The following is a 25,710-nucleotide window of genomic DNA, read 5'->3' as shown; positions in this document are numbered from 1 at the left end:
TTCTTAACACAGCGCCATCCAACCCGGAAGCCAGCCGCACCAATGTGTCGGAGGAAACACCGTGGACCTGGCAACCTTGGTTAGCGTGCACTGCGCCCGGTCCGCCACAGGAGTCGCTGGTGCGCGATGAGACAAGGAAAATATATAAACTTTAAGGAAATGTATATATATATATTTATTTTTTTGTTTAGCGTACATAATAAAATATAAACTTAACATGCAACAATTTGAAAGATTTTACTGAGTTACAGTTCATATAAGGAAATCAGTCAACTGAAACTGGAATACGCTGTCGTACGCGTCCATCCAGAGCATCACAAACATGCTCAATGGGTGACATGTCTGGTGAGTATGCAGGCCATGGAAGAACTGGGACATTTTCAATTGTGTACAGATCCTTGTGACATGGGGCCGTGCATTATCATGCTGAAGCATGAGGTGATGATGAATGGCATGACAATGTGCCTCAGAATCCCGTCTCGATAAAAATCAATCGTGTTTGTTATCCGTAGCTTTAAACCTGCCCATACCACAACCCCACCACCCACGGAGCACTTTCTTCAAAACATTGACCTCAGCAAACCACTTTTTTCTTGATCAATCATCTCATTTCAGTAGATCAGGTAGCTAATCCTTGACAAAACATTCATTCACATTAGACACAAAGTACACATTTTCAATTGCACAACATAAGAGCACTTAATCTATAGTAGATTTCCTAAATTCACAAATGCATAAATGACAAAAAAATAATTTAGTACAAGATTGCAGTATGTTTCAGGCAGCACTATGTACTATTTTATGAATAACCTTGTCTTCACTGTATTTTTTCACTCACAGAAAACCAAATGTATTTCCCATTCACACCATATTAAGAATTATCAGGGGTCGTACAGTGGCAAGTCAAATTCAAGGACTTTTTTCAGGCACTAATATTTATTTACTTTAAGCCCCTTGTGCAAACCCTGAATTATAGATAAATATAGAAACTGTATGTGTCTGAATAGTAGTACACATGTAAATCAGTTTTTTAACTGATAATATTTACATTCAGCGTCAAAACTGTAGTGCAACTGAAATGTTCCCTCTCTGATGAGGCACTACCTGCGCTGAAGTCCGTTGATGCAGAACTCCTATGGTATCATGGCGGTCCGCAAACAAATGTTTAAGGTCCATGTCTGTCTAATTCTGTACTAAGAAAATAAACCAAGAAATCCCTATTAACTTCTACCACACCCTCCCCTTCCCCAAAAACCCTCCCACACCCCCCAATAAACTATATCAATAGATCCCTTTCTGTGTTTGCAAACATTGGGGTTTATATCATGCTGAGACAATCCACCCCCAGGTTATCCAGCTTATCAAAAACCATACCGACAGTAACATCTGTTACCCCCAACAACTCTGCTGCAGTTTACAAGATACCAGGTTTAAAGTTATTTCTACTTTACACAATCCAAGTTGTTGATAACCACACCAATGATAGCTATGAAGTACATATTATTCAACATTAAAGTATCCTTTGTCACAGTGCATTTATGGTTGCAAGATTTCTGAACAGGCCTCGAAACCATGTCAGGACTAGTAGAAAGACCAGTTCTGAAAGTAGGTCCTCTAACTACAGAAATGTGGTTACTACTGACAATTGAGATGTACAAACTATGGCATAAGGGACGAAAAGCGAATAAGAGGCAATCCGTAATTTCGATTAAGACATTAATGAGCGAGCTATAACGGACGTAGTCAATATAACTTTGTTCAGCACTTTTGAAATGTACAGCAACATAATTCAGAAAATGGGCTGTTCTTACAGTGTTCTCTCTGTACACCAAGTCAGAACCGTAAGATAAATAAAGGGGCATATAAGCAGACAATGAAAACCCTTACAATATTCAATGATTACATTTCTCTACCACCAAGTCAGAACAGTGGGAAAAATTCATTAGTTAAAATGCTAAAGTCCTCCCTGATGAGATTCAAACACGCAGCTTTTGGCTAGACGTTTGACTTACAAGCCCACCTCTCCACAGAGTAAGGCTTCTCCCCTGTGTGTATACATTGGTGTGTTAAGTTGCTATGGTGAGAGAAACTCACCCAATAATCAGAGAAGACGTAAGCAGGCATCTCTCATGTGTGTGTTCTCTGATGAACTTTTAGCTCATTTGATGTTTTAAAACATTTTCCACAGTCAGAGCAGTAATAGGGCTTCTCTCCTGTGTGTATACGTTCATGTGATTTTAAGTGGGAAAGTTGAGAGAAATTAGTTCCACAGTCAGAGCAGTAATACGGCTTCTCTCCTGTGTGTGTTCTCTGATGAACTTTTAGATGAGTTGATGTTGTGAAGCATTTTCCACAGTCAGAGCAGACGTAAGGCTTCTCTCCTGTGTGTATAAGTTGGTGTGTTTTTAAGGTGCCTAGATGAGAGAAACTCGCCCCACAGTCAGAGCAGACGTAAGGCTTCTCTCCTGTATGTATACGTTCATGTGTTTTTAAGTGGGAAAATTTAGAGAAACTAGTTCCACAGTCCGAGCAGACGTAAGGCTTCTCTCCTGTGTGTGTTCGCTGGTGAACTTTTAGCTCAGTTGATGTTTTGAAGCATTTTCCACAGTCAGAGCAGATGTAAGGCTTCTCTCCTGTGTGTTTACGTTCATGTGATTTCAAGTGGGAAAGTTGAGAGAAACTAGTTCCACAGTCCGAGCAGACGTAAGGCTTCTCTCCTGTGTGTATACGTTGGTGTGTTTTTAAGGTGCCCAGATGAGAGAAACTCGCCCCACAGTCAGAGCAGAAGAAAGGCTTCTCTCCTGTGTGTGTTCTCTGGTGAACTTTTAGCTCTTTTGATGTTTTAAAATTTTTTCCACAGTCAGAGCAGGAATAAGGCTTCTCTCCTGTGTGTGTTCTCTGATGAACTTTTAGATAAGTTGACGTTGTGAAGCATTTTCCACAGTCAGAGCAGGAGTAAGGCTTCTCTCCAGTGTGTGTTCTCTGATGAACTTTTAGATCAGTTGATGTTGTGAAGCATTTTCCACAGTCAGAGCAGGAGTAAGGCTTCTCTCCTGTGTGTATACGTTGGTGTGTTTTTAAGGTGCCCAGATGAGAGAAACTCGCCCCACAGTCAGAGCAGGAGTAAGGCTTCTCTCCGGTGTGTGTTCTCTGATGAAGTTTTAGATCAGTTGATGTTGTGAAGCATTTTCCACAGTCTGAGCAGGAGTATGGCTTCTCTCCTGTGTGTATTTTTAGGTGTATTTTTAGCTTTGATAGAAATGGGAAAATCTCTTCACAATGTGGGCAGTGATGAGACCTCTTAGCTCTCTGATCTTCCTGCTGTTGCTCTCTGGGTGTAGAGAATGTCTCAACGTGGTATCCTGTGTGAATATCAAAAGAACCAGTCAGTTGGTGTGATATACATGTCATTCAAATGTATTTTATGAAGCCCATTTTACATCAGTAGTTTTCATAAAGTGCCTAACAGAAACCCAGCCTAAAATCCCCAAAGAGCAAGCAATGCAGATGTAGAAGCACAGTGGCCACAAAAAAAATCCCTAGAAAGCAGGAACCTAGGAAGAAACCTAGAGAGGAACCAGGCTCAGAGCGGTGACCAGTCCTCTTCTGGCCATAACGGGTGACAGGTAGCCTAGAGGTTAGAGCAACCGAAAGGTTGCAAGATCAAATCCCTGAGCTGACAAGGTAAAAATCTGTCGTTCTGCTCCTGAACAAGGCAGTTAACCTCTCTAGGGTACGTGATACGGTAGCATCCCACCTCTTCAACAGCCAGTGAAACTGCAGGGTGCCAAATTCAAAACAACAGAAATCCCATAATTAAACATACATGTATTTTACACCATTTTAAAGATACACTTGTTGTAAATCCATCCACAGTCTCCGATTTCAAAAAGGCTTTACGCCGATAGCAAACCAAACGATTATGTTAGGTGAGTGCCTATTCACAGAATAACACGTCCAATAATCCAGCCAAAGAGAGGATTCACAAAAAGCAGAAATATAGATCAAATGAATCACTAACCTTTAATGATCTTCATCAGATGACACTCATAGGACTTCATGTTCCACAATACATGCATGTTTTGTTCAGTAAAGTTCATATTTATATCCAAAAATCTGAGTTTACAGTGTCGCCTTACGAGAGCCACATCAATTTACAGGAATAATCATAATAAACATTACTAAAAGATACAACTGTTATGCAAAATGTTAGATGCACTTCTCCTTAATGCAACCGCTGTGTCAGATTTCAAAAAAGCTTTACGGAAAAATTAAACAATGCAATAATCTGAGTCGGCGCTCAGAGCCCATCAAGGCACAAATATAACCACCATATTAAGCAGTCAACAAAATAAATAGCATTATAAATCTTCACTTACCTTTGCTGATCTTCGTCGGAATGCACTCCCAAGACTCCCACAAGAAATGTTCGTTTTGTTCGGTAATGTCCATCATTTATGTCCAAATAGTTACTCTTGTTAGCGCGTTTGGTAAACAAATCCAAACTCACGAAGTGCGTTCACTAACAGCAGACAAAATATAAGAAAGTTCCGTAACAGTCAATAGAAACATGTCAAACGATGTATTGAATCAATCTTTAGGATGTTTTTAACATAATTCTTCAATAATTTTCCAACCGGAGAATTCCTTTGTCTTCAGAAAAGCAAATGGAACTGGAGCATACTCTCATGTGAACGGGCATGGTCAGCTCGTAGCTGCTGGCAGACCTCTGACTCATTCCACTCTCCTTCAGCGCCACTTCACAGTAGAAGCATCAGACAAAGTTCTAAAGACTGTTGGCATCTAGTGGAAGCCGTAGGAAGTGCAACATTACCAATATCCCACTGTATCTTCAATAGGAGCTGAGTTGAATATAGACCAAATTCAGATTTCCCACTTCCTGGTTGGATTTTTTTCTCAGATTTTTGTCCATTAAAATAACATCCCTAGTGACCCTAAACTTTTCAACGGTAGTGTATGTATTCATTTCAGTAGGCTGTATGGGAAGGGGAATCAAACTATTCTAAAACTGGGTAGGAGTCAGACACTAAAAATAGGAAAAAGTTGTGAAAATGATGAGCTATATCATCCTCCACTCACTATCACAAGGGTTAGTAACTATACAGACTCATTTCATTTAACTTTAAAACACTGGCAGTTTGTCTACTCCACGTCTTTAGTCTGCTCTCTGAGCACTCCAGATAGCCCAGTGAATAAAACAAATGCTGACAATACTGTTGTCACCCATAAAAGTCTCAGTAGCATGAAATAACATCTTCAATGCATTCAGAAAGTATTCAGACCCCTTGACTTTTTCCACATTTTGTTACATTACAGCTTTATTCTAAAATTGATTAAATTGTGGGGGTTTTTCTCATCACTCTACACACAATACCCCATTATAACATCACAATACCCCATTATAACATCACAATACCCCATAATGACAAAGCAAAAACAGGTTTTTAGAAATAACTGAAACGTAAATTACATTTACGTTAGTATTCAGACCCTTTATACAATAGTTAGTTGAAGCACCTTTGGCAGCAATTACAGCCTTGAGTCTTGTTGGGTATGAAGCTACAAGCTTGGCACATTTGTATTTGGGGAGTTTCTCCCATTCTCCTCTGCAGATCCTCTCAAGCTCTGCCAGGTTGGATGGGGAGGGTTCTCTCCAGAGATCTTTGATCGGGTTCAAGTCCAGGCTCTGGCTTGGCCACTCAATGACATTCAGAGACTTGTACCGAAGCCACTCCCACGTTGTCTTGGCTGTGTGCTTCGGGTCGTTGTCCTGTTGGAAGGTGAACCTTCACCCCAGTCTGAGGTCCCGAGCGCTCTCAAGTAGGTTTTCATCAAGGATCTCTCTATACTTTGCTACGTTCATCTATCCCTTGATCCTGACTAGTCACCCAGTCCCTGCCGCTGAAAAACATCCCCACAGCATGCTGCTGCCACCACTCTGCTTCACTGTAGGGATGGTGCCAGGTTTGCTCCAGACATGACACTTGGCATTCAGGCCAAAGAGTTCAATCTTGGTTTCATCAGACCAGAGAATTTTGTTTCTCATGGTCAGAATCCTTTAGGTGCCTATAGCCAATCTCCAAGCGGAATGTCATGTGCCTTTTACTGAGGAGTGGCTTCCGTCTGGGCACTCTACCATAAAGGCATGATTAGTGGAGTCCTGCAGAGATGGTTGTCCTTCTGGAAGATTCTCTCATCTCCATAGAGGAACTCTGGAGCTTTGACAGAGAAGAACCATCGGGTTCTTGGCCAACTCCCTGACCAAGGCCCTTCTCCCCCATTTGCTCAGTTTGGCCGGGTGGCCAGCTCTAGGAAGAGTCTTGGTGGTTCCAAACTTCTTCCATTGAAGAATGATGGAGGCCTCTGTGTTCTTGGGGACATTTAATGCTGCAGAAATGTTTTGGTACCGGTCCCCAGATCTGTGCCGACACAATCCTGTCTCGGAGCTCTACGGACAAATCCTTCCAGCTCATGACTTGGTTTTTACCTTGACATTCACTGTCAACTGTGGGACCTTACATAGACAGGTGTGTGCCTGTCCAAATCATGTCCAATCAATTGAATTTACCACAGGTGGACTCCAAGTTGAAGAAACATCTCAAGGATCATCTCATAGCAAAGGGTCTGAAAACTTATGTAAATAAGCAATTATTATCTTCTTTTTTTTTTCTTTTTTTCTTTACATTTGCAAGAATTTCTGAAAACCTGTTTTGGCTTTGTTATTATGGGGTATTGTGATGTCATTATGGGATATTGTGATGTCATTATGGGATATTGTGATGTCATTATGGGATATTGTGATGTCATTATGGGATATTGTGTGTGGATTGACGAGGAAAAACATGTCATCAATTTTAGAAGAAGGCTGTAACGTACCAAAATGGGAAGGGGTCTGACAGTGCCCTCGGAAAGTATTCAGACCCCTTGACTTTTTCCACATTGTTATGTTCCAGCCTTATTCTAAAATTTTTTTTTTTAAATATCCTCAGCAATTTACACACAATACACTATAATGACAAAGCGAAAACAGGTATAGAAATGTTTGCGAATGTATAAATACAAAAAAAAACAGAAGAACATGCTTCCTGTTTCCAATGATCATCCTTGAGATGTTTCTACAACTTGATATATACAACATATTAAATATCCACTACTGTTCAAACGTTTGGGGTCACTTAGAAATGTCCTTGTTTTGAAAGAAAAGCACATTGTTTGTCCATTAAAATAACATCAAATTGTCAGAAATACAGTGAAGACATTGTTATTGTTGTAACTGACTATTGTAGCTGGAAACGGCAGATATTTTATGGAATATCTACATAGGCGAACAGAGGCCCATTATTAGCAACCATCACTCCTGTGATCCAATGGCATGTTGTGTTAGCTAATCCAAGTTGATCATTTTAAAAGGTTAATTCATCATTAGAAAACCTTTCTAAATGTATGTTAGTACAGCTAAAAACTGGAAGCAATAAAACTGGCCTTTGCAACTCTGCCTAGAAGGCCAGCATCCCGGAGTCGCCTCTTCGCTGTTGACGTTGAGACTGGTGTTAAGTGACCCCAAACTTTTGAAATTAACTCAGGTGCATCCTGTTTCCATTGATCATCCTTGAGATGTTTCTACAAATTGATCTATAAAATCTTAATTATATATGCATCAGATTTAAATCATCAGGATGTGGTAGTCTACTGGTTATGTTCAACACTTCTCCAATCGTTGTTGAGATCTGATATTCTGTGCAGCAAACAAATTATAATTCAATATCGATAGTGATGATGCCATGGCCTATGTTGAAATGAGGTATGCCTAACTTGGTGATTGAGGGTATTAAACATTTTCAACGTTCTTGAGACACTGTGTGGGGAAAGGCAGGCGTTACAAGTTTAAATAGTTTTTGCTTCGCTGTGAAGTCTTGAATTGTTCAGGGATGTGTGATGTCAGAATTACAGAATTCAACCTAGCAATAGACTGGTCATAACTTATGGAGGTCTAATATATGAATATAACTTATAGATAGAACCAGCTCTTACCATGACTAACAGTTGTCCTAATGTTCTCCTCCACTTCTTCTTCATCTTTAATGTTGACATTCAGCTCCAGTGTTTGACAGCAGTCTTCCAGCTTCACTGATGCCATCTCTGGATCCTGCAGAGCAAACTGGGCTCCACTGTCACAATCAGGACCCAGTGACTGTAGGTTTCTACTCAGTGTGGAAGGAGATAGACAGGCTGCGTTTGTCCTCACTGTTGATGTTACTGGCCTCAGATTAAGGTCTGTAGTAATAAAGACAAACGGACACAAAAGTTATTTTCTTGACAGTTCTGGCACTTTATTCTGTAAAAATATTTTCTCTTTTTTCATGTTTGATTATCTCATTTCAGTAGATCAGGTAGATAATCCCTGACAAAACATTAATTCACATTAGACACAAAGTACACATTTGAAATTGCACAACATAAGTGCACTTAATCTATAGTAGATTTCCTAAATTCACATAAATGCATAAATGACTCAACAACCATTTAGTACAAGATCGCAGTGTTTCAGGCAGCACTATGTACTATTTCATGAATAACCTTGTCTTCACTGTATTAAGCTCCATCAGTCTGCACTGTAGTTCCACCAGTCTGTCTTACAGCCTCTGCATATACATCATGACAGATTCTATATATCTGAGCATCTCTCTGCACCTAGCATCCACCAAATGCTGCTCTTTGTCCTCCACACAATTGCAACACTTAACCGTCACATTGCTCCAACATTCACTGTAATCATGTTCCCCACCACACTTGGCACATCTTTTCACTCAACAGCTACGTGTTCCATTCTTTGGCATTTAAAAACACTGATGATTCACTGTTGCTGCTCCAGTTTCAACTGTTCTGCTACGGAACCCTGACCTGTTCACCGGACATGCTACCTGTCCCAGACCTGCTGTTTTCAACTCTCTAGAGACAGCAGGAGCGGTAGAGATACTCACAATGATCGGTTATGAAATTGACTCCTGAGGGGTTGACCTGTCGCACCCTCGACAACCACTGGGATTATTATTATTTCACAATGCTGGTCATCTATGAACATTTGAACATCTTGGCATGGTTCTGTTATAATCTCCACCCAGCACAGGCAGAAGAGGACTGGCCACCCCTCATAGCCTGGTTCCTCTCAGGGTTTCTTCCTAGGTTCTGGCCTTTCTAGGGAGTTTTTCCTAGCCACTGTGCTTCTACACCTGCATTGCTTACTGTTTGGGGTTTTAGGCTGGGTTTCTGTACAGCACTTTGTGACATCAGCTGATGTAAGAAGGGCTTTATAAATACATTTGATTGGTTGATTAATGAGGCTGGGTCAAAATCACTGACATTGAAGCTAAGGAATCCTATTCTGTACTTTTCCAGACAAAACCTTCTAACACCTCAACATCACTGATAAGCTTTCACTTCTTTAACCCTCTTTCCTACTGATCAACCTTTAGGCTTCAACCACTCTGTCTCCCTTCACATGTTCTTTAACAATATCATCCATGGACATAGATATTGGGACCTCAGAGATTATTACTCCATTCAGTGTAGCATCAGCTCCAGGGTCATGGCTTCTGAGCTTTGTCCCATTATGATTTTCCAATTGAAGAATCTTCCCTTGCTGAACCTGACCAGCACAAGATATTAACAATCTACCACTTTCAATGTTTTATTTCACCTTTATTTAACCAGGTAGGTTAGTTCAGAACAAGTTCTCATTTACACGGCTGCGTCCCAGTTTAACTACACCTCTTTTTATGGCCTTTGTTAATCAGGGTGTGGCAGGGTAGCCTAGTGGTTAGAGTGTTGGACTGGTAACCGGAAGGTTGCAAGTTCAAACCCCCGAGCTGAACAGGCAGTTAACCCACTGTTCCTAGCCCGTCATTGAAAATAAGAATTTTCTTAACTGACTTGCCTAGCTAAATAAAGGTAATAAATAAAATAAAAGGGTGTAAATGAGGCCCTGTGGTCTCCTCAAACACCATCCCAACTTTCCACTCATAACACATTATTACTCTAGTTCCCTACTACATGCGCCTCTGCTTCCAGTATCAATATCTCTTGTTCTTTCCACTACAGACCATTCACATACTAGGCCCTCATCCTCCCACTCCATATCATCAGAACTGCCCCCCCACCACCCACTACATTGATCGCATTCCAGCACAGCTGTTGCTTCTCAAACTCTCTCATTTTCCATTGTTTCAGGGGTGTGAAACTCATTCCATTGAGGGCCGAGTCTCTTCAATTCAATTTCAATTCAAACTTATACAATCAGATGAGAGGAGTTCCTTTCTAATTGGTGACCTTAATTCATTAATCAAGTACAAGGGTGGAGCGAAAACCCGCAGACACTTGGTCCTCCATGGAATGAGTTTGACACGTGCACCGATTCATCCGCATTAATCGACGCCATTCCATGCAGTTGGCCTCTCTCTCCAAATGGTGAAGGATAACTTCAGTTAGCTTCCCTCAATTTTGACACTCCATCACGCAGCCTGATGTCACCATTTCACCACGAGCAAACTCCTTGAAAGACGACCGAAACCGTTGCCGCATTTTGACTTGCGTCTTACGAACCATCCTGATCTCGCGAGCTTACATTAACGAAACAGTGTATGTAAACTCGCGAGATCAGGATGGTTCGGACGAGACTATTTACCAGCTAATAAACAATATTTTACACAAAACCAAGAACATGTAAAAACGACCTCAAATAAGTGGAATCTTTATGAAATCATTTTGACGAAATTATGTATATACACTCAGATAAACCCAAAGTCTAGTTATGTGACTTGTAAAATATATTTTTAACACGTTCTTCACTCACTCGGTTTGACCCCAAAATAACACATACAATTAAAACGTTTACCAAACGTGATAATACATTGCCTGATTTGTTACCTATCGTATTATATATTCTCTCGACATTAGAAAGTTTAAACATGCTATTACATACCTACAATGATACATTTGAAACGGACACAACCACTATCGACAAAACAACACAGTTCTGTAGTCTCGACCTGGAACTTCCTGTACCCCACTACGACATGTTCAACAGCATCATCCTATTCTTATTCTCTGGTACACTGACATTTACACAAATATAACGTGTCTGCCGCCACCTACTGTAAGGTTAGTAAACTGTAGAAGAAAATAAATTTCCTTTGCGGAAAAGGGGAGGGGGAACTACGACATCAAAACTCATAATCAAAAATCCATAATTTAAAAATAAAGTATTTGTGTTTGGTGAGTCCGCCAAATCAGATGCAGTAGGGATGCGCGAATCTAAATGTTTTCCTGTCCTGCTGATCATTCAAAATGTAACGAGTACTTTTGGGTGTCAGGGAAAATGTATGGAGTTGAAAGTACATTATTTTCTTTAGGAATGTAGTGGAGTAAAAGTAGAAGTTGTCAAAAATATCAAAAGTAAAGTACAGATACCCCCAAAAACTACTGATGTAGCACTTAAAATATTTGTAATTAAGTACTTTACACCACTGATTGCAGAGAATACTGACTGAAGATGTTCCTCCCTACAAGGCCCATGAGACTGTGTAGGGATGTGATTTGAATAGGACTGTGATTGAACGAGTGGGATGTTGTTATTTATCTATTTTTGTATTTGGTTTTGATGTCGTTTTTCCCCCTCCCCTTTTCTACAAAGGAAATGTATTTTCTTCTACAGTTTACTAACCTTACAGTAGGTGGCTGCAGACAGGTTATATTTGTGTAAATGTTATTTTATTATCATTATTATTATTTTATTTTATTAACAACAAATCAATACATAAAGCACATGAGGTAACACAAGCATACATAGATTACGAACAATGGATAATCGAGCTAGGGGCGGGGCTGGGGGCGGGGCTAGGGGGTACAATATCAAAGCAAATCAAAGCAAATCAAATCGAGCTAGGGGCGGGGCTGGGGGCGGGGCTAGGGGGGTACAATATCACATTACAATTACACAAGGACCTTAAGGGACATGCATATACTTACAATTCTAACAGCTTTTTTGTTAGTAGAGCATTTAACCGTCTTAAAATACAGTTAAATTTCCTTTTGTAGGGTACGAAAATGTGGTTTTCTGTTTGTAAATTTACATTTGTTTATATGAAATTTGGCCAAAAGAATAATGAAATTAATTACATAAAAAGGGTTCAGCTTATTTCTATTGTATGTAAACAATCCAAACAGTACATCTCTCCACAATAGTGTAAAATCTTCATAAATGTGTTCAATTATAAACCTACTGATGTCTTGCCACAGTTTTCTTACATGCATACAATGCCAAAAAAGATGCAACACTGTTTCTGGGTGGTCATTACAAAAGGAGCAATTTGAGTTTCCTTAAACTTCTTCATATAGTGGTTGGCAGGATAATATTTATGAATAATTTTAAAGGAAACTTCCTTAATTTTGTTAACAAGTAGGTATGTGTGTGGCAACATCCAAACTTTTTTTCTAACAGATATTATCAATAAATCCATTCCAATAAGGCATGACATAAGGTATAGATACAACATCCTGCTGAATTAAGGATCGTATCGCTCTGTTGTTGAATGGACCAAAAAAGAAACAAATCTTTCCTACTGATGAGTCAACAGGGTCAACAGAAGGTAGGCTCTTAGGGTCAGGTCTTGACACGTTCCTGAATAACATAGCAACATATATATATATTTGTGTAAACGTCAGTACACCAGAGGAGAAGATGACGCTGTTGCACATGTCGTAGTTGGGAACAGGAAGTTCCGGGTAGAAAACCACAGAACTGTGGTGTTATGTGGATAGTGGTTGTGTCCGTTTCAAATGTATTATTGTAGGTATGTAATAGCATGTTTAACCTTTCCAATGTCGAAAGAATATATAACATGCTAGCTAACAAATCCGTCAAGGTATTATCACGTTTGATAAAGGTTTTAATTGTACGTGTTATTTTGGGGTCAAACCGAGTGAGTGAAGAACGTGATTTAAAAATATTATTTTTCAAGTCACTTAGCTAGACTTTGGGTTTGTCTGAGTGTATGTTGTTAGAAATTGGATATGTAGACGGACGAGTCGGTCAAGGATCGATTCAGACAAGGTGGTAAATTGTATGACAAGCTACAGTTTATTCAGAGTGAAGATATCTAGAACAGCATAATTACGGCTCTCCCGCTGGTTCGTACGGAAGCGCAGACGAAGAAGAGGCCGTTACAATCAGTACACCACTATTATATAGAAAAGAAAGTAGGTTGATTCTGGAAGATCGGATCTTTGGATTGGTTCAGCTGGGGTGTAGTCTGTAGTCTTCCGCCATTGGCTCAGTAGTCTGTCCGTCATCGTAGAATCCTCTTCGGGCATTCAACGTTCAGAGACAAAGGAGATCATGTGTGTGTGCGCTGGTTTTGGCCATTAGTGTAATGCGGGAGCTATCCTGTAGGGGACCCCACAGGCTCAACTCTGAGTGGTAGCCCCCCCTTAACAATAGTTTGGTCACCTACATAAGAATTAGCATTTCTCTACAATGTACATAATTTCGTCAAAGTCCACTTTGAGTTCGTTTTTACATGTTCTTGGTTTTGTGTAACATTATGTTTATGAGCTGGTAAATAGCCTCGTCCAAACCATCCTGATCTCGCGAGTTTACATACACTTGTTCGTTCATGTAAGCTCGCGAGATCGGGATGGTTTGGACGAGGCTGGTCAAATGGCGGCTTCAGCGGTTTTGGTCGTCTTTCTAGGAGTTTGCTCGTGGTGAAATGGCGACACGAGGACCAAGTGTCTGCGGGTTTTCGCTCCACCCTTGTACTTGAATTAAGGTCACTAATTAGTGAGGAACTCACCTCAACTGATTGTCTATGTTTTAATTGAAGGGAAAAAATAAAACCCGCTGAGACTTGGCCCTCAATGGAATGAGTTTGACACCCATGAAACAATTGAAATGGAGAGAGAGTTTGAGAAGCAACAGCTGTGCTGGAATGCAAACAATTCTGATGCACAGTTCTGATGACATGGAGTGGGAGGATGAGGGCCTAGTATTTGAATGGTCTGTAGTGGGAAGACATAGGAAGAACAGAGATAATGATACTGGAAGCAGAGGCGCATGTAGTATAGTAACTAGAGGCCCAAGGTAGGGAACTAGAGTAATAATGTGTCCGAGTGGAAAGTTGGGATGGTGTTTGAGGAGACCACAGGGTGTAAATGAGGCCCTATCTGATAAACCAAGGCCATAAAAAAGAGTTGAAGTTAAACTAGGCTGCATCCATGTAAATGAGAACTTGTTCTGAACTAGCCTACCTGGTTAAATAAAGGTGAAATAAAAAATAAATGGTAGATTGTTAATATCTTGTGCTGGTCAGGTTCAGCAAGGGAAGATTCTTCAAATGGAAAATCATAATGGGACGAAGCTCAGAAGCCTTGACCCTGGAACTGATGCTACATTGAAGGGAGTAATAATCTCTGAGGTCCCAATATCTATGTCCATGGATGATATTGTTAAAGAACATGTGAAGGGAGACAGAGTGGTTGAAGCTTATCAGTGCTGTTGAGGTGTTAGAAGGTTTTGTCTGGAAAAGTACAGAATAGGATTCCTTAGCTTCCATGTCAGAGATTTTGACCCAGCCTCCTCATTCAACCAATCTAATGTATTTATAAAGCCCTTCTTACATCATGCCAAAGAATGGGACATGTAGCTGTTGAGTGAAAAGATGTGCCAAGTGTGTGGGGAACATGATTACAGTGAATGTTGGAGCAATGTGACAGTTAAGTGTTGCAATTGTGTGGAGGACAAAGAGCAGCATTTGGTGGATGCCAGGTGCAGAGAGATGCTCAGATATATAGAATCTGTCATGATGTATCATATGCAGAGGCTGTAAGCAGACTAGTGGAACTACATTGCAGACTGATGGAGCTTCCATGGCTGGTCCCGTAGTAAGAGGACCTACTGTCAGACTGATGGAGCTTCCATGACTGGTCCCGTAGTAAGAGGACCTACTGTCAGACTGATGGAGCTTCCATGTTTGGTCCCGTAGTAAGAGGACCTACTGTCAGACTGATGGAGCTTCCATGGCTGGTCCTGTAGTAAGAGGACCTACTGTCAGACTGATGGAGCTTCCATGGCTGGTCCCGTAGTAAGAGGACCTACTGTCAGACTGATGGAGCTTCCATGGCTGGTCCTGTAGTAAGAGGACCTACTGTCAGACTGATGGAGCTTCCATGGCTGGTCCCGTAGTAAGAGGACCTACTGTCAGACTGATGGAGCTTCCATGGCTGGTCCTGTAGTAAGAGGACCTACTGTCAGACTGATGGAGCTTCCATGGCTGGTCCCGTAGTAAGAGGACCTACTGTCAGACTGATGGAGCTTCCATGGCTGGTCCTGTAGTAAGAGGACCTACTGGATAATCTGGGGGTGGATTGTCTCAGCATGATATAAACCCAATGTTTGCAAACACAGAAAGGGTTCTCTTGATAATGTTTATTGGGAGGTGTGGGAGAGTTTTTTTGGGGGAAGGGGAGGGTGTGGTAGAAGTTAATAGGGATTTCTTGGTTTATTTTCTTAGTACAGAATTAGACAGACATTGACCTTAAACGTTTGTTTGCGGACCTCCATGATACCATAGGAGGTCTGCATCAACAGACTTCAGTGCAGGTAGTGCCTCATCAGAGAGAGAACATTTCAGTTGCTCTACAGTTTTGAAGCTGAATGTAATGATTATCAGTTCTTTACATGTGTACTAATATTCAGACACATTCAGTTGTTTCTATATTTATCTATAATTCAGGGTTTTCACACAGGGCTTCAAGTAAATTAATATTAGTGCCTGAAAAGTCCTTGAATTTGACTTGCCACTGTACGAACCCTGATAATTCTTAATATGGTGTGAACGGGAAATACAATTGGTTTTTGTGAGTGAAATAATACAGGGAAGACAAGGTTATTCAGGATAAATAGTACATAGTGCTGCCTGAAACATTCTGCGATCTTGTACTAAATGGTTTTTGAAGCATTTATGCATTTATGTGAATTTAGGAAATCTACTATAGATTAAGTGCACTTATGTTGTGCAATTTAAAATCTGTACTTTGTGTCTAATGTGAATGAATGTTTTGTCAAGGATTAGCTACCGGATCTACTGAAATTAGATAATTGAACAAGAAAATATTTTTACAGAATAAAGTGCCAGAACTGTCAAGAAAATAACTTTTGTGTCCGTTTGTCTTTATTTCTACAGACCGACTCAGATTAAGTCTGAGGCCGGTAACATCAACAGTGAGGACAAACCCAGCCTGCCACTCTCCTTCCACACTGAGTCCAAACCTACAGTCACTGGGTCCTGATTGTGACAGTGGAGCCCAGTTTGCTCTGCAGGATCCAGAGATGGCATCAGTGAAGCTGGAAGACTGCAGTCCAACACTGGAGCTGAATGTCACCCTTAAAGATGAAGAAGAGGAGGAGAAGATTAGGACAACTGTTAGTCATGGTAAGAGCTGGTTCTATCTATAAGTTAACTTCATAAATTAGACCTCCATAAGTTATGACCAGGCTATTGCTAGTTTGAATTCTGTAATTCTGACATCACACATCCCTGAACAACTCAAGACTTCACAGCGAAGCAAAAACAATTTAAACTTGTATCGCCTGCCTTTGCCCACACAGTGTCTCAAGAACGTTGAAAATGTTTAATACCCTCAATCACTAAGTTAGGCTTACCTCATTTCAAAATAGGCCATGGCATCATCACTGTCAATATTGAATTATAATTCTTCACGTTTTACCAGTGAAATGACCAAGCTGCGTCTGCATGCCAATCGTTTGATCTCAATCAATTTCATGGGAATATGCATTTAAATCTTCTTGAATTACTGTTTGGTGAGCAAATTAGAGCAGATGGTGTTAAATTATTTTCTGCTTTCTGTATTTTGACATTGATCTTACTTTATTAAAAAACACCATTGTGGCTCATCGCTCTTGCAAGCACTACACACCTGCAGTCTGCTGCACCGAACTAGCGATTGATGCTCACCTAGCCTACTCTTTTGCCTCGCGCAACACAGAAACGAGAGAACATGTTGTTTTTATGACAATCTGGTAATATTTGGCCAAGGAAACATTTCTGGTTGACATCACAATACCCCATAATGACATCACAATACCCCATAATAACAAAGCCAAAACAGGTTTTTTATAAAAACGGGATTGAGTGAAGTAGCAGCTAATGCTCATAAAGAGCCTAACTATTATTATTATTATAATTTAACTTTATTTAACTAGGCAACGATTGGAGAAGTGTTGAACATAACAAGTGGACTGTCACATCCTGATGATTTATATCTGATACATATATATTTAATATTTTTATATATCAAGTTGTCGAAACATCTCAATGATGATCAATGGAAACAGGATGCACCTGATCTCAATTCAAAAGTTTGGGGTCACTTAATCTACCCATGGTGTCCGATTTAAAAAGTGATTTACAGCGAAAACACTATTATTATTATTATTATTATTATTATAATTTAACTTTATTTAACTAGGCAAGTCATTTAAGAACCAATTATTATTTACAATGACGGCCTACACCGGCCAAACCCGGATGACACTTGGCCAATTGTGCACCGCCCTATGGGACTCCCAATCACGGCCTGTTGTGATACAGCCTGGAATCTAACCAGGGTGTCTGTTGTGACGCCTCTAGCACTGAGATGCAGTGCCTTAGACCGCTGTGCCACTCGGGAGCTCATAAGTTTGATGAAATTCCATCATCTTTCAGTCCATTGGGGCTATTTACTTCCTTTTGTAGCTCTTCACCAGCTTCTTGAATTAAAATAGTGTACATAAATATAAACGCAACATGCAACAAATTCAACGATTTTACTGAGTTATAGTTCATTTAAGGGGTGGCAGGTAGCCTAGTGGTTAGAGCATCGGGCCAGTAACCGAAAGGTTCTTCTCTGTCAGAGCTCCAGAGTTCCTCTATGGAGATGAGAGAATCTTCCAGAAGGACAACCATCTCTGCAGAACTCCGCTAATCATGCCTTTATGGTAGAGTGCCCAGACGGAAGCCACTCCTCCGTAAAAGGCACATGACAGTCCGCTTGGAATTTGCCAAAAGGCACCTAAATGACTCTGACTCTGACCATGAGAAACAAGATTCTCTGGTCTGATGAAACCAAGATTGAACTCTTTGGCCTGAATGCCAAGCGTCATGTCTGGAGCAAACCTGGCACCATCCCTACGGTGAAGCAGAGTGGTGGCAGCAGCATGCTGTGGGGATGTTTTTCAGCGGCAGGGACTGGGTGATTAGTCAGGATCAAGGGACAGATGAACGTAGCAAAGTATAGAGAGATCCTTTATGAAAACCAACTTGAGAGCACTCGGGACCTCAGACTGGGGTGAAGATTCACCTTCCAACAGGACAACGACCCGAAGCACACAGCCAAGACAATGTGGGAGTGGCTTCGGTACAAGTCTCTGAATGTCATTGAACCCGATCAAACATCTCTGGAGAGACCTGAAAATAGCTTTGCAGAGACGATCCCCATCAAACCTGACAGAGCTTGAGAGCTTCTGCAGAGAAGAATGGGAGAAACTCCCCAAATACAAGTGTGCCAAGCTTGTAGCTTCATACCCAACAAGACTCAAGGCTGTAATTGCTGCCAGAGGTGCTTCAAATAACTATTGTATAGAGGGCCTGAATACTTACATAAATGTAATATTTCAGTTATTTCTAAAAACCTGTTTTTGCCCTTGTCATTATGGGGTATTGTGATGTCATTTTGGGGTATTGTGATGCCATTATGGGGGTATTGTTTGTAGATTGATATGAAGGGGAAAAAAACATTTCATCAATTTTAGAATAAGGCTGTAATGTAACAAGACGTGGAAAAAAATCAAGGGGTCTATTTACTTTTTGAATGCAGTGTAGATGTTATTTCATGCTACTGAGACTTGTATGGATGACACCAGTATTGCCAGCATTTTTTTTATTCACTGGTCTATCTGGAGTGTTCAGAGTGTAGACTAAAGAAGTGAAGCAGACAAACTGCCAGTGTTTTAAAGTTCTCTGAAATTAGTCTGTGTAGTTACTAACCCTTGTGATTTTGAGTGGAGGATGATATCGCTCATCATTTTCACCACTTTTGCCTCTTATTAGTTTTTGACTCCTACCCAGTTTTAGAATAGTTTGATTCCCCTTCCCATACAGCCTACTGAAATGAATACATACACTACCGTTGAAAAGTTTAGGGTCACTTAGAAATGTCCTTGTTTTTGAAAGAAAAGTATGTTTTTTTTGTCCATTAAAATAACATCAAATTGACCATTAATACAGTGGAGACGTTGTTAATGTTGTAAATGATTATTGTAGCTGGAAACGGATGATTTTTTAAATGGAATATCTACATAGGTGTACAGAGGCCCATTATCAGCAACCATCACTCCCTGTGATCCAATGGCATGTTGTGTTAACTAATCCAAGTTTATCATTTTAAAAGGCTAATTGATCATTACAAAACCCTTTTGCAATTATGTTAGCACAGCTGAAAACTGTGGTGCTGATTAAAGAAGCAATAAAACAGCCCTTTTTTAGACTAGTTGAGTATCTGGGTAATTTGTTTCTTTCAAAAACAAGGACATTTGTAACTTTAGAAGTTATTAATTTATTTCACCACTAATGTATTAATTAATTAATAAATAAAAATGTAACCTTTATTTAACTTCCTTTACGTACTGGTTACTGTCCGGAATTTCGGATGACTGACGTGCCCAAAGTAAACTGCCCAAAAGCCAGGATATGCATATACTTGATGGCATTGGATAGACAACACTCTGAAGTTTCTAAAACCGTTAAAATAATGTCTGTGGGTATAACAGAACTGATATGACAGGCGAAAACCTAGAGGAAAATCTATCCGGAATCTTCATTATTTGAGGTCACAGGTTTTTTCAATGCTTGCCTATGGGATATACAAATAGATAGGACCCAGATTGCAGTTCCTTTAGCTTCCACTAGATGTCAACAGTCTTTAGAAAGGGTTTCAGGCTTGTTTTTTAAAAAATGAACAAGTATTTGTAGTTTTTCCAAAGTGTCCCCCATTAGAAAAGTAGCCATGTTGCACGCATCAACGAGAATGCGCTCTTTGTTATTCATCTTCGCTATTGAACACACTATTCTCCGTATTGAATATGATTGTTTATTTAGATATTAGAATACCTGAGGATTAATTAGCAACATCATTTGACTTGTTTGGACCAACTTTACCTGTAACTTTTTGGATTCGTTTGTGTGCATGTTGAACGAGTGAATTACTGAATCAAGCGTGCCAACTAAACTGACAGTTTTGGGATATAATGAAAGACTTTATCGAACAAAACAACCATTCATTGTGTAGCTGGGAGCTTGGGATTGCAATCAGAGGAAGATCTTCAAAGGTAAGTGATTTATTTAATTGCTGTCTGTGACTTTGTGACGCCTGTGCTGGTTGAAAAAGTATTTTGACGTGGGGAGCTGTCCTCAGATAATAGCATGGTATGCTTTCTCCGTAAAGCCTTTTTCAAATCTGACAACGCAGTTGGATTAACAAGAAGCTTTTAAATTATGTCAGACACTTGTATTTTCATGAATGTTTAATATTATGATTTTTGTATTTTGAATTTCGCGCTCTGCAATTTCACCAGATGTTGTCGTAGGTGTCCCGCTAGCGTTTGGACATGCACCCAAACAGGTTAACTAGGCAAGTCAGTTAAGATCAAATTCTTATTTTTAATGACAGCCTAGGAACAGTGGGTTAACTGCCTTGTTCAGGGGCAGAACGACAGATTTTTACCTTGTCAGCTCAGGGATTCGATCTTGCAACCTTTCGGTTGCTCTAACCACTAGGCTACCTGTCACCCGGTATGGCCAGAAAAGGACTGGTCACCACTCTGAGCCTGGTTCCTCTCTAGGTCTCTTCCTAGGTTCCTGCTTTCTAGGGAGTTTTTTTGTGGCCACTGTGCTTCTACATCTGCATTTCTTGCTCTTTGGGGATTTTAGGCTGGATTTCTGTTAACTTCACTAGGTAGGGGACTGCATTTAGAATTTTGGATGAACAGCGTGCCCAAGTTAAACTGCCTGCTACGCAGGCCCATAAGCTAGGATATGCATATAATTAGTAGATTTGTATAGAAAGCACTCTGAAGTTTCCAAAACTGTTAAAATAATGTCTGTGAGTATAACCGAACTGAACATATCAGAACTGATATGGCAGAAAACCAGAGGAAAATCCAACCAGGAAGTACTATTATTTTGAAAGGCTGTTTCTCCATTGAAAGTCTATCCACCATACAAAGACTTAGGACCCAGTGGAAATCTGTCTTCCTCCACATGTGACCAGTCTTTAGGCATTGTTTCAGGATTTTACTCTGAAAAATGAGGGAGATACACCGCTTTCAATGAGAGGACAGTGGAAATTTCCATCCATGAGCCAGGCACGTGATCGGGAGCGCGCATTTCTTGTTTACCTTTTTCCATTGACAAAGCTTTTGTCCGGTTGAAATATTATAGATTTTTTATGACAAAAGCAACCTGAAGATTGATTTTAAACATCGTTTGACATGTTTCTACTATCTTTTATTGTGTTTTTTGACTTTTCGAGAGTGCTTATTGTGCCTTTGGATTTCTGAACTAAACGCACCAACAAAACGGAGGTATTTGGACATAAAGATGAACTTTATCGAAGAAAACAAACATTTGTTGTCTAACATGGAGACCTGGGAGTGCCACCAGATGAAGATCATCAAAGGTAAGTGATACATTTTAATGCTATTTCTGACTTTTGTGAAGCTCTCCTTGGTTGGAAAATGGCTGTATGGGTTTCTGTGTCTAGTCGCTGAAGTAACATAATCACAGAGTGTAATTTCACCGTAAAGCCTATTTGAAATCGAACACTGTGGCTGGATTTACAAGAAGTTTATCTTTAAAATGGTGTAAAATAATTTTAATTATGGGATTTGAACCAGACAGGTTAAGCACTTTGTGACAACTACTGATGTAAAAAGTGCTTCATAAAATACATTTGATTAACATGTATATCACACCAACTGACTGTTTTTTCTGATGTTCACACAGGATACCATGTTGAGACATTCTCCACATCCAGAGAGCAACAGCAGGAAGATCAGAGAGCTAAGAGGTCTCATCACTGCCCACATTGTGAAGAGATTTTCCCATTTCTATCAAAGCTAAGAATACACCTAAAAATACACACAGGAGAGAAGCCTTACTCCTGCTCTGACTGTGGAACTAGTTTCTCTCAGCTTTCCCACTTAAAATCACATGAACGTATACATACAGGGGAGAAGCCATACTCCTGCTCTGACTGTGGGAAATGTTTTAAAACATTATATGAGCTAAAAGTTCATCAGAGAACACACACAGGAGAGAAGCCTTACGTCTGCTCTGACTGTGAAAAATGCTTCACATCATCAACTCATCTAAAAGTTCATCAGAGAACACACACAGGAGAGAAGCCTTATTACTGTTCTGACTGTGGAAAACGTTTTAAAACATCAAATGAGCTAAAGGTTCATCAGAAGACTCACACAGGAGAGAAGCCTTTCTTCTGCTCTGACTGTGGGGCGAGTTTCTCTCATCTGGGCACCTTAAAAACACACCAACTTATACACACTGGTGAGAAGCCTTACTTCTGCTTTGACTGTGGAAAATGCTTCAAAACATCAACTGAGCTAAAAGTTCATCAGAGAACACACACAGGAGAGAAGCCGTATTACTGCTCTGAGTGTGGAACTAGTTTCTCTAAATTTTCCATCTTACAAACACATGAACGTATACATACAGGAGAGAAGCCTTACGTCTGCTCTGACTGTGGAAAATACTTCACAACATCAACTCATCTAAAAGTTCATCAGAGAACACACACAGGGGAGAAGCCATACTCCTGCTCTGACTGTGGAAAATGTTTTAAAACATCAAATGAGCTAAAAGTTCACCAGAGAACACACACAGGAGAGAAGCCTTACGTCTGCTCTAACTGTGGAACTAGTTTCTCTCAACTTTCCCATTTACAATCACATGAACGTATACATACAGGAGAGAAGCCTTTCTTCTGCTCTGACTGTGGGGCGAGTTTCTCTCAGCTGGGCACCTTAAAAACACACCAACGTATACACACAGGAGCGAAGCCTTATTCCTGCTCTGACTGTGGAAAATGTTTTAAAACATCAAATGAGCTAAAAGTTCACCAGAGAACACACACAGGAGAGAAGCCTTACGTCTGCTTTGACTGTGGAACTAGCTTCTCGCAACTTTCCAGCTTAAAATCACATGAACGTATACATACAGGGGAGAAGCCATACTCCTGCTCTGTTTGTGTAAAATGCTTCAAAACAGCAACCGAGCTAATAGTTCATCAGAGAACACACGCATGAGAGAAGCCTGCTTACGTCTGCTCTGACTTTTGGGTGAGTTTCTCTCACCATAGCAACTTAACACACCAATGTAGTCACACAGGAGAGAAGCCATACTCCTGCTCTGTGGAAGGGTGGGCGTGTAACTCAAACTTCTAGCCAAAGGCTGCTGTGTTTAGAATCTCATCAAGGAGGACTGTAGCATTTTAGCTAATCAGCAACTTTGCAACTACTTACTACTTTTTAGCTATTACTTAGTATGTTAGCATATCATACATATTACAAGTTCGTAACATATTGTATGAAAAGCAATGCGTAAAATAACGTAAGAATTGTAATTCGTAACATACGATACATCGTAGAAGTTGTATTATACTGAACAATTTAAACACAACAATTTCAAAGATTTATAGTTTGTATAAGGAAATCAGTCATTTTAAATAAGAGGCCATAATCTATGGATTTCACATGACTGGGCAGGGGCTCCGCCATGGGTGGGACTTGGAAGGGCATAGGCCCACTTGGGAGCTAGGCCCATTCAATCGGCATGAGTTTTTCCCCATATAATGTCTTGATTACAGACAGAAATTCTGCTCAGCCCCCTCCCAGACAATCCTGCAGGTGAAGAAGTCCTGGGCTGCCGTGGTTACATGTGATCTGCAGTTGTGAGGCCGGTTGGATGTACTCCCAAATTCTCTAAAAGAACGTTAGAGGTGACTTATGGTAGAGATATAAATATTGAAAACTCTCCTGCAGTCATCATGACAATTGCACATTCCCTGAACTTGAGATATCTGACATTGTGTTGTGTGGCCTTTTATTGTCCCCCAGCACAAGGTGCACTTGTGTAATGATAATGCTGTTTTATCAGCATCTTGATATGCCACACCTGTCAGGTGGATGGATTATCTTGACAAAGGCTGAAATGCTCATGAACAGGGATAGTAACAAAGTTGTGCACAACATTTGAGAGAAATTAGCTTTTTCTGCACATGGAACATTGCTGGAATGTTTTAGTTCAGCTCATGAAACCAACACTTTACATGTTTAGTGTATATTTTAGTTCAGTTTATATTGGTAGTCCAATTTAATGTAACCTAACATACTAAATGGAGTGGAACGGATGTTTTTGTAATACATAATACGTTTTGCTCTGAGACCTGGTTGTCCCTCTGCAGTATTCTGTGGGAATGAGCTAGTAGACACTTCTTTAAAAAAACATTTTTTAACCTTTATTTAACTAGGCAAGTCTGTTAAGAACAAATTCTTATTTACAATGATGGCTTAGGAACAGTGGGTTAACTGCCTTGTTCAGAGGCAGAACAACAGATTTTTACCTTGTCAGCTCGGGGATTTGATCTAGCAACCTTTTGGTTACTGGCCCAAAGCTCTAACCACAAGTCTACCTTCCGCCCCTAACATGTATCAGATAGAGATGGTGTGATGATCACTTTTCACCACTAGTTTGGGGGATTATTTTACAACTTTATTTAATGATACACAGTTTATGAAATGAATACATGTGTTTATTAATTGTCTTTAAAACTAGATGAGTTATTTTAGTTACTGATCATGAATGTGTTTGGATAACCGCATTGATGCAAACTTTATTGATCTGCCAATGAAAAATAAAGTTACATGAATATGTACTGGTCAACCTCTTCTTCTCTTTAGTATTCAGTTCTTCATATTAGATCTGACAGTATGAATGGTTCTTATGGTTGTATTCAGTTCTTCATATTAGATCTGACAGTATGAATGGTTCTTATGGTTGTATTCAGTTCTTCATATTAGATCTGACAGTATGAATGGTTCTTATGGGCTGAGTGCCTGGAGTGTTTTTGTATGACTACAGTCAGGAGTTCTCTCTGACCCTGTGATGTCACCAGCACATTAAGTACATTCATCTTAAGATAGCCATGTGAGACAACCACATGTCACAGTAAACACATTTCTCCTCAATTAGTCAGTGTCACATTATTATTATTATGATTTGTATTATTATTATTTGTATTTAGGGGGGGGGGGGGGTACTCTTTAAAGACTTAGGTGTTTCAGACCATTTCGGGCAGTTATTCAAAGACTCTGCTTCACTGGCATCAGAGGGAAGCTGTTGCCACCATTGGGGTGCCAGGACAGAGAAGTGCTTTGACTGGGCTGAGATGGAGCTTGACCTCCTGTAGCAGTGGGACGGCCTTGAGACCAGAGGTGGCAGAACTGAGTGCTCGGGTTGGGATCCAGGGTTTGAGCCTGAAGGTAGAGATGGAGCAGTTCCT

At 40.2% G+C, this 25,710-nt stretch overlaps 2 protein-coding genes across 2 annotated transcripts; one reads left to right on the top strand and one right to left on the bottom strand.

Annotated features, from left to right (window-relative positions):
• Positions 1 to 222: 222 nt before the first annotated feature.
• LOC109877344 (oocyte zinc finger protein XlCOF6.1-like) lies at positions 223 to 8,188 on the bottom strand. Its single transcript, XM_031813563.1, has 3 exons — positions 8,053 to 8,188; positions 2,729 to 3,362; positions 223 to 2,647 (listed from the first exon to the last, which is right to left on the bottom strand). The coding sequence occupies exons 1-3, from the start codon at positions 8,156 to 8,158 to the stop codon at positions 2,128 to 2,130; spliced, it is 1,260 nt and encodes a 419-aa protein (XP_031669423.1). The 5' UTR covers positions 8,159 to 8,188; the 3' UTR covers positions 223 to 2,127.
• A 4,586-nt stretch (positions 8,189 to 12,774) lies between these two features.
• On the top strand, positions 12,775 to 25,088 carry LOC116359807 (zinc finger protein 135-like). Its single transcript, XM_031813555.1, has 3 exons — positions 12,775 to 12,869; positions 16,260 to 16,508; positions 22,137 to 25,088. The coding sequence occupies exons 2-3, from the start codon at positions 16,406 to 16,408 to the stop codon at positions 23,453 to 23,455; spliced, it is 1,422 nt and encodes a 473-aa protein (XP_031669415.1). The 5' UTR covers positions 12,775 to 12,869; positions 16,260 to 16,405; the 3' UTR covers positions 23,456 to 25,088.
• Positions 25,089 to 25,710: the final 622 nt, after the last annotated feature.

The sequence above is a fragment of the Oncorhynchus kisutch genome, unplaced genomic scaffold (assembly GCF_002021735.2).
Source record: "Oncorhynchus kisutch isolate 150728-3 unplaced genomic scaffold, Okis_V2 Okis05a-Okis16b_hom, whole genome shotgun sequence".
Taxonomy (NCBI): Eukaryota; Metazoa; Chordata; class Actinopteri; order Salmoniformes; family Salmonidae; genus Oncorhynchus; species Oncorhynchus kisutch.
This window is presented reverse-complemented; position numbering and strand designations above follow the sequence as displayed.

Excerpts from the sequence above, each read along its gene's own strand:
- LOC116359807 (XM_031813555.1), top strand. The coding sequence starts at position 16,406 with ATGGCATCAGTGAAGCTGGAAGACTGCAGTCCAACACTGGAGCTGAAT. Across the intron at positions 16,509-22,136 it reads TAGGACAACTGTTAGTCATG|GATACCATGTTGAGACATTC; the intron begins GTAAGAGCTGGT and ends ATGTTCACACAG.
- LOC109877344 (XM_031813563.1), bottom strand. The coding sequence starts at position 8,158 with ATGGCATCAGTGAAGCTGGAAGACTGCTGTCAAACACTGGAGCTGAAT. Across the intron at positions 3,363-8,052 it reads TAGGACAACTGTTAGTCATG|GATACCACGTTGAGACATTC; the intron begins GTAAGAGCTGGT and ends ATATTCACACAG. Across the intron at positions 2,648-2,728 it reads ACCTTAAAAACACACCAACG|ACGTAAACACACAGGAGAGA; the intron begins TATACACACAGG and ends GAAATCACATGA.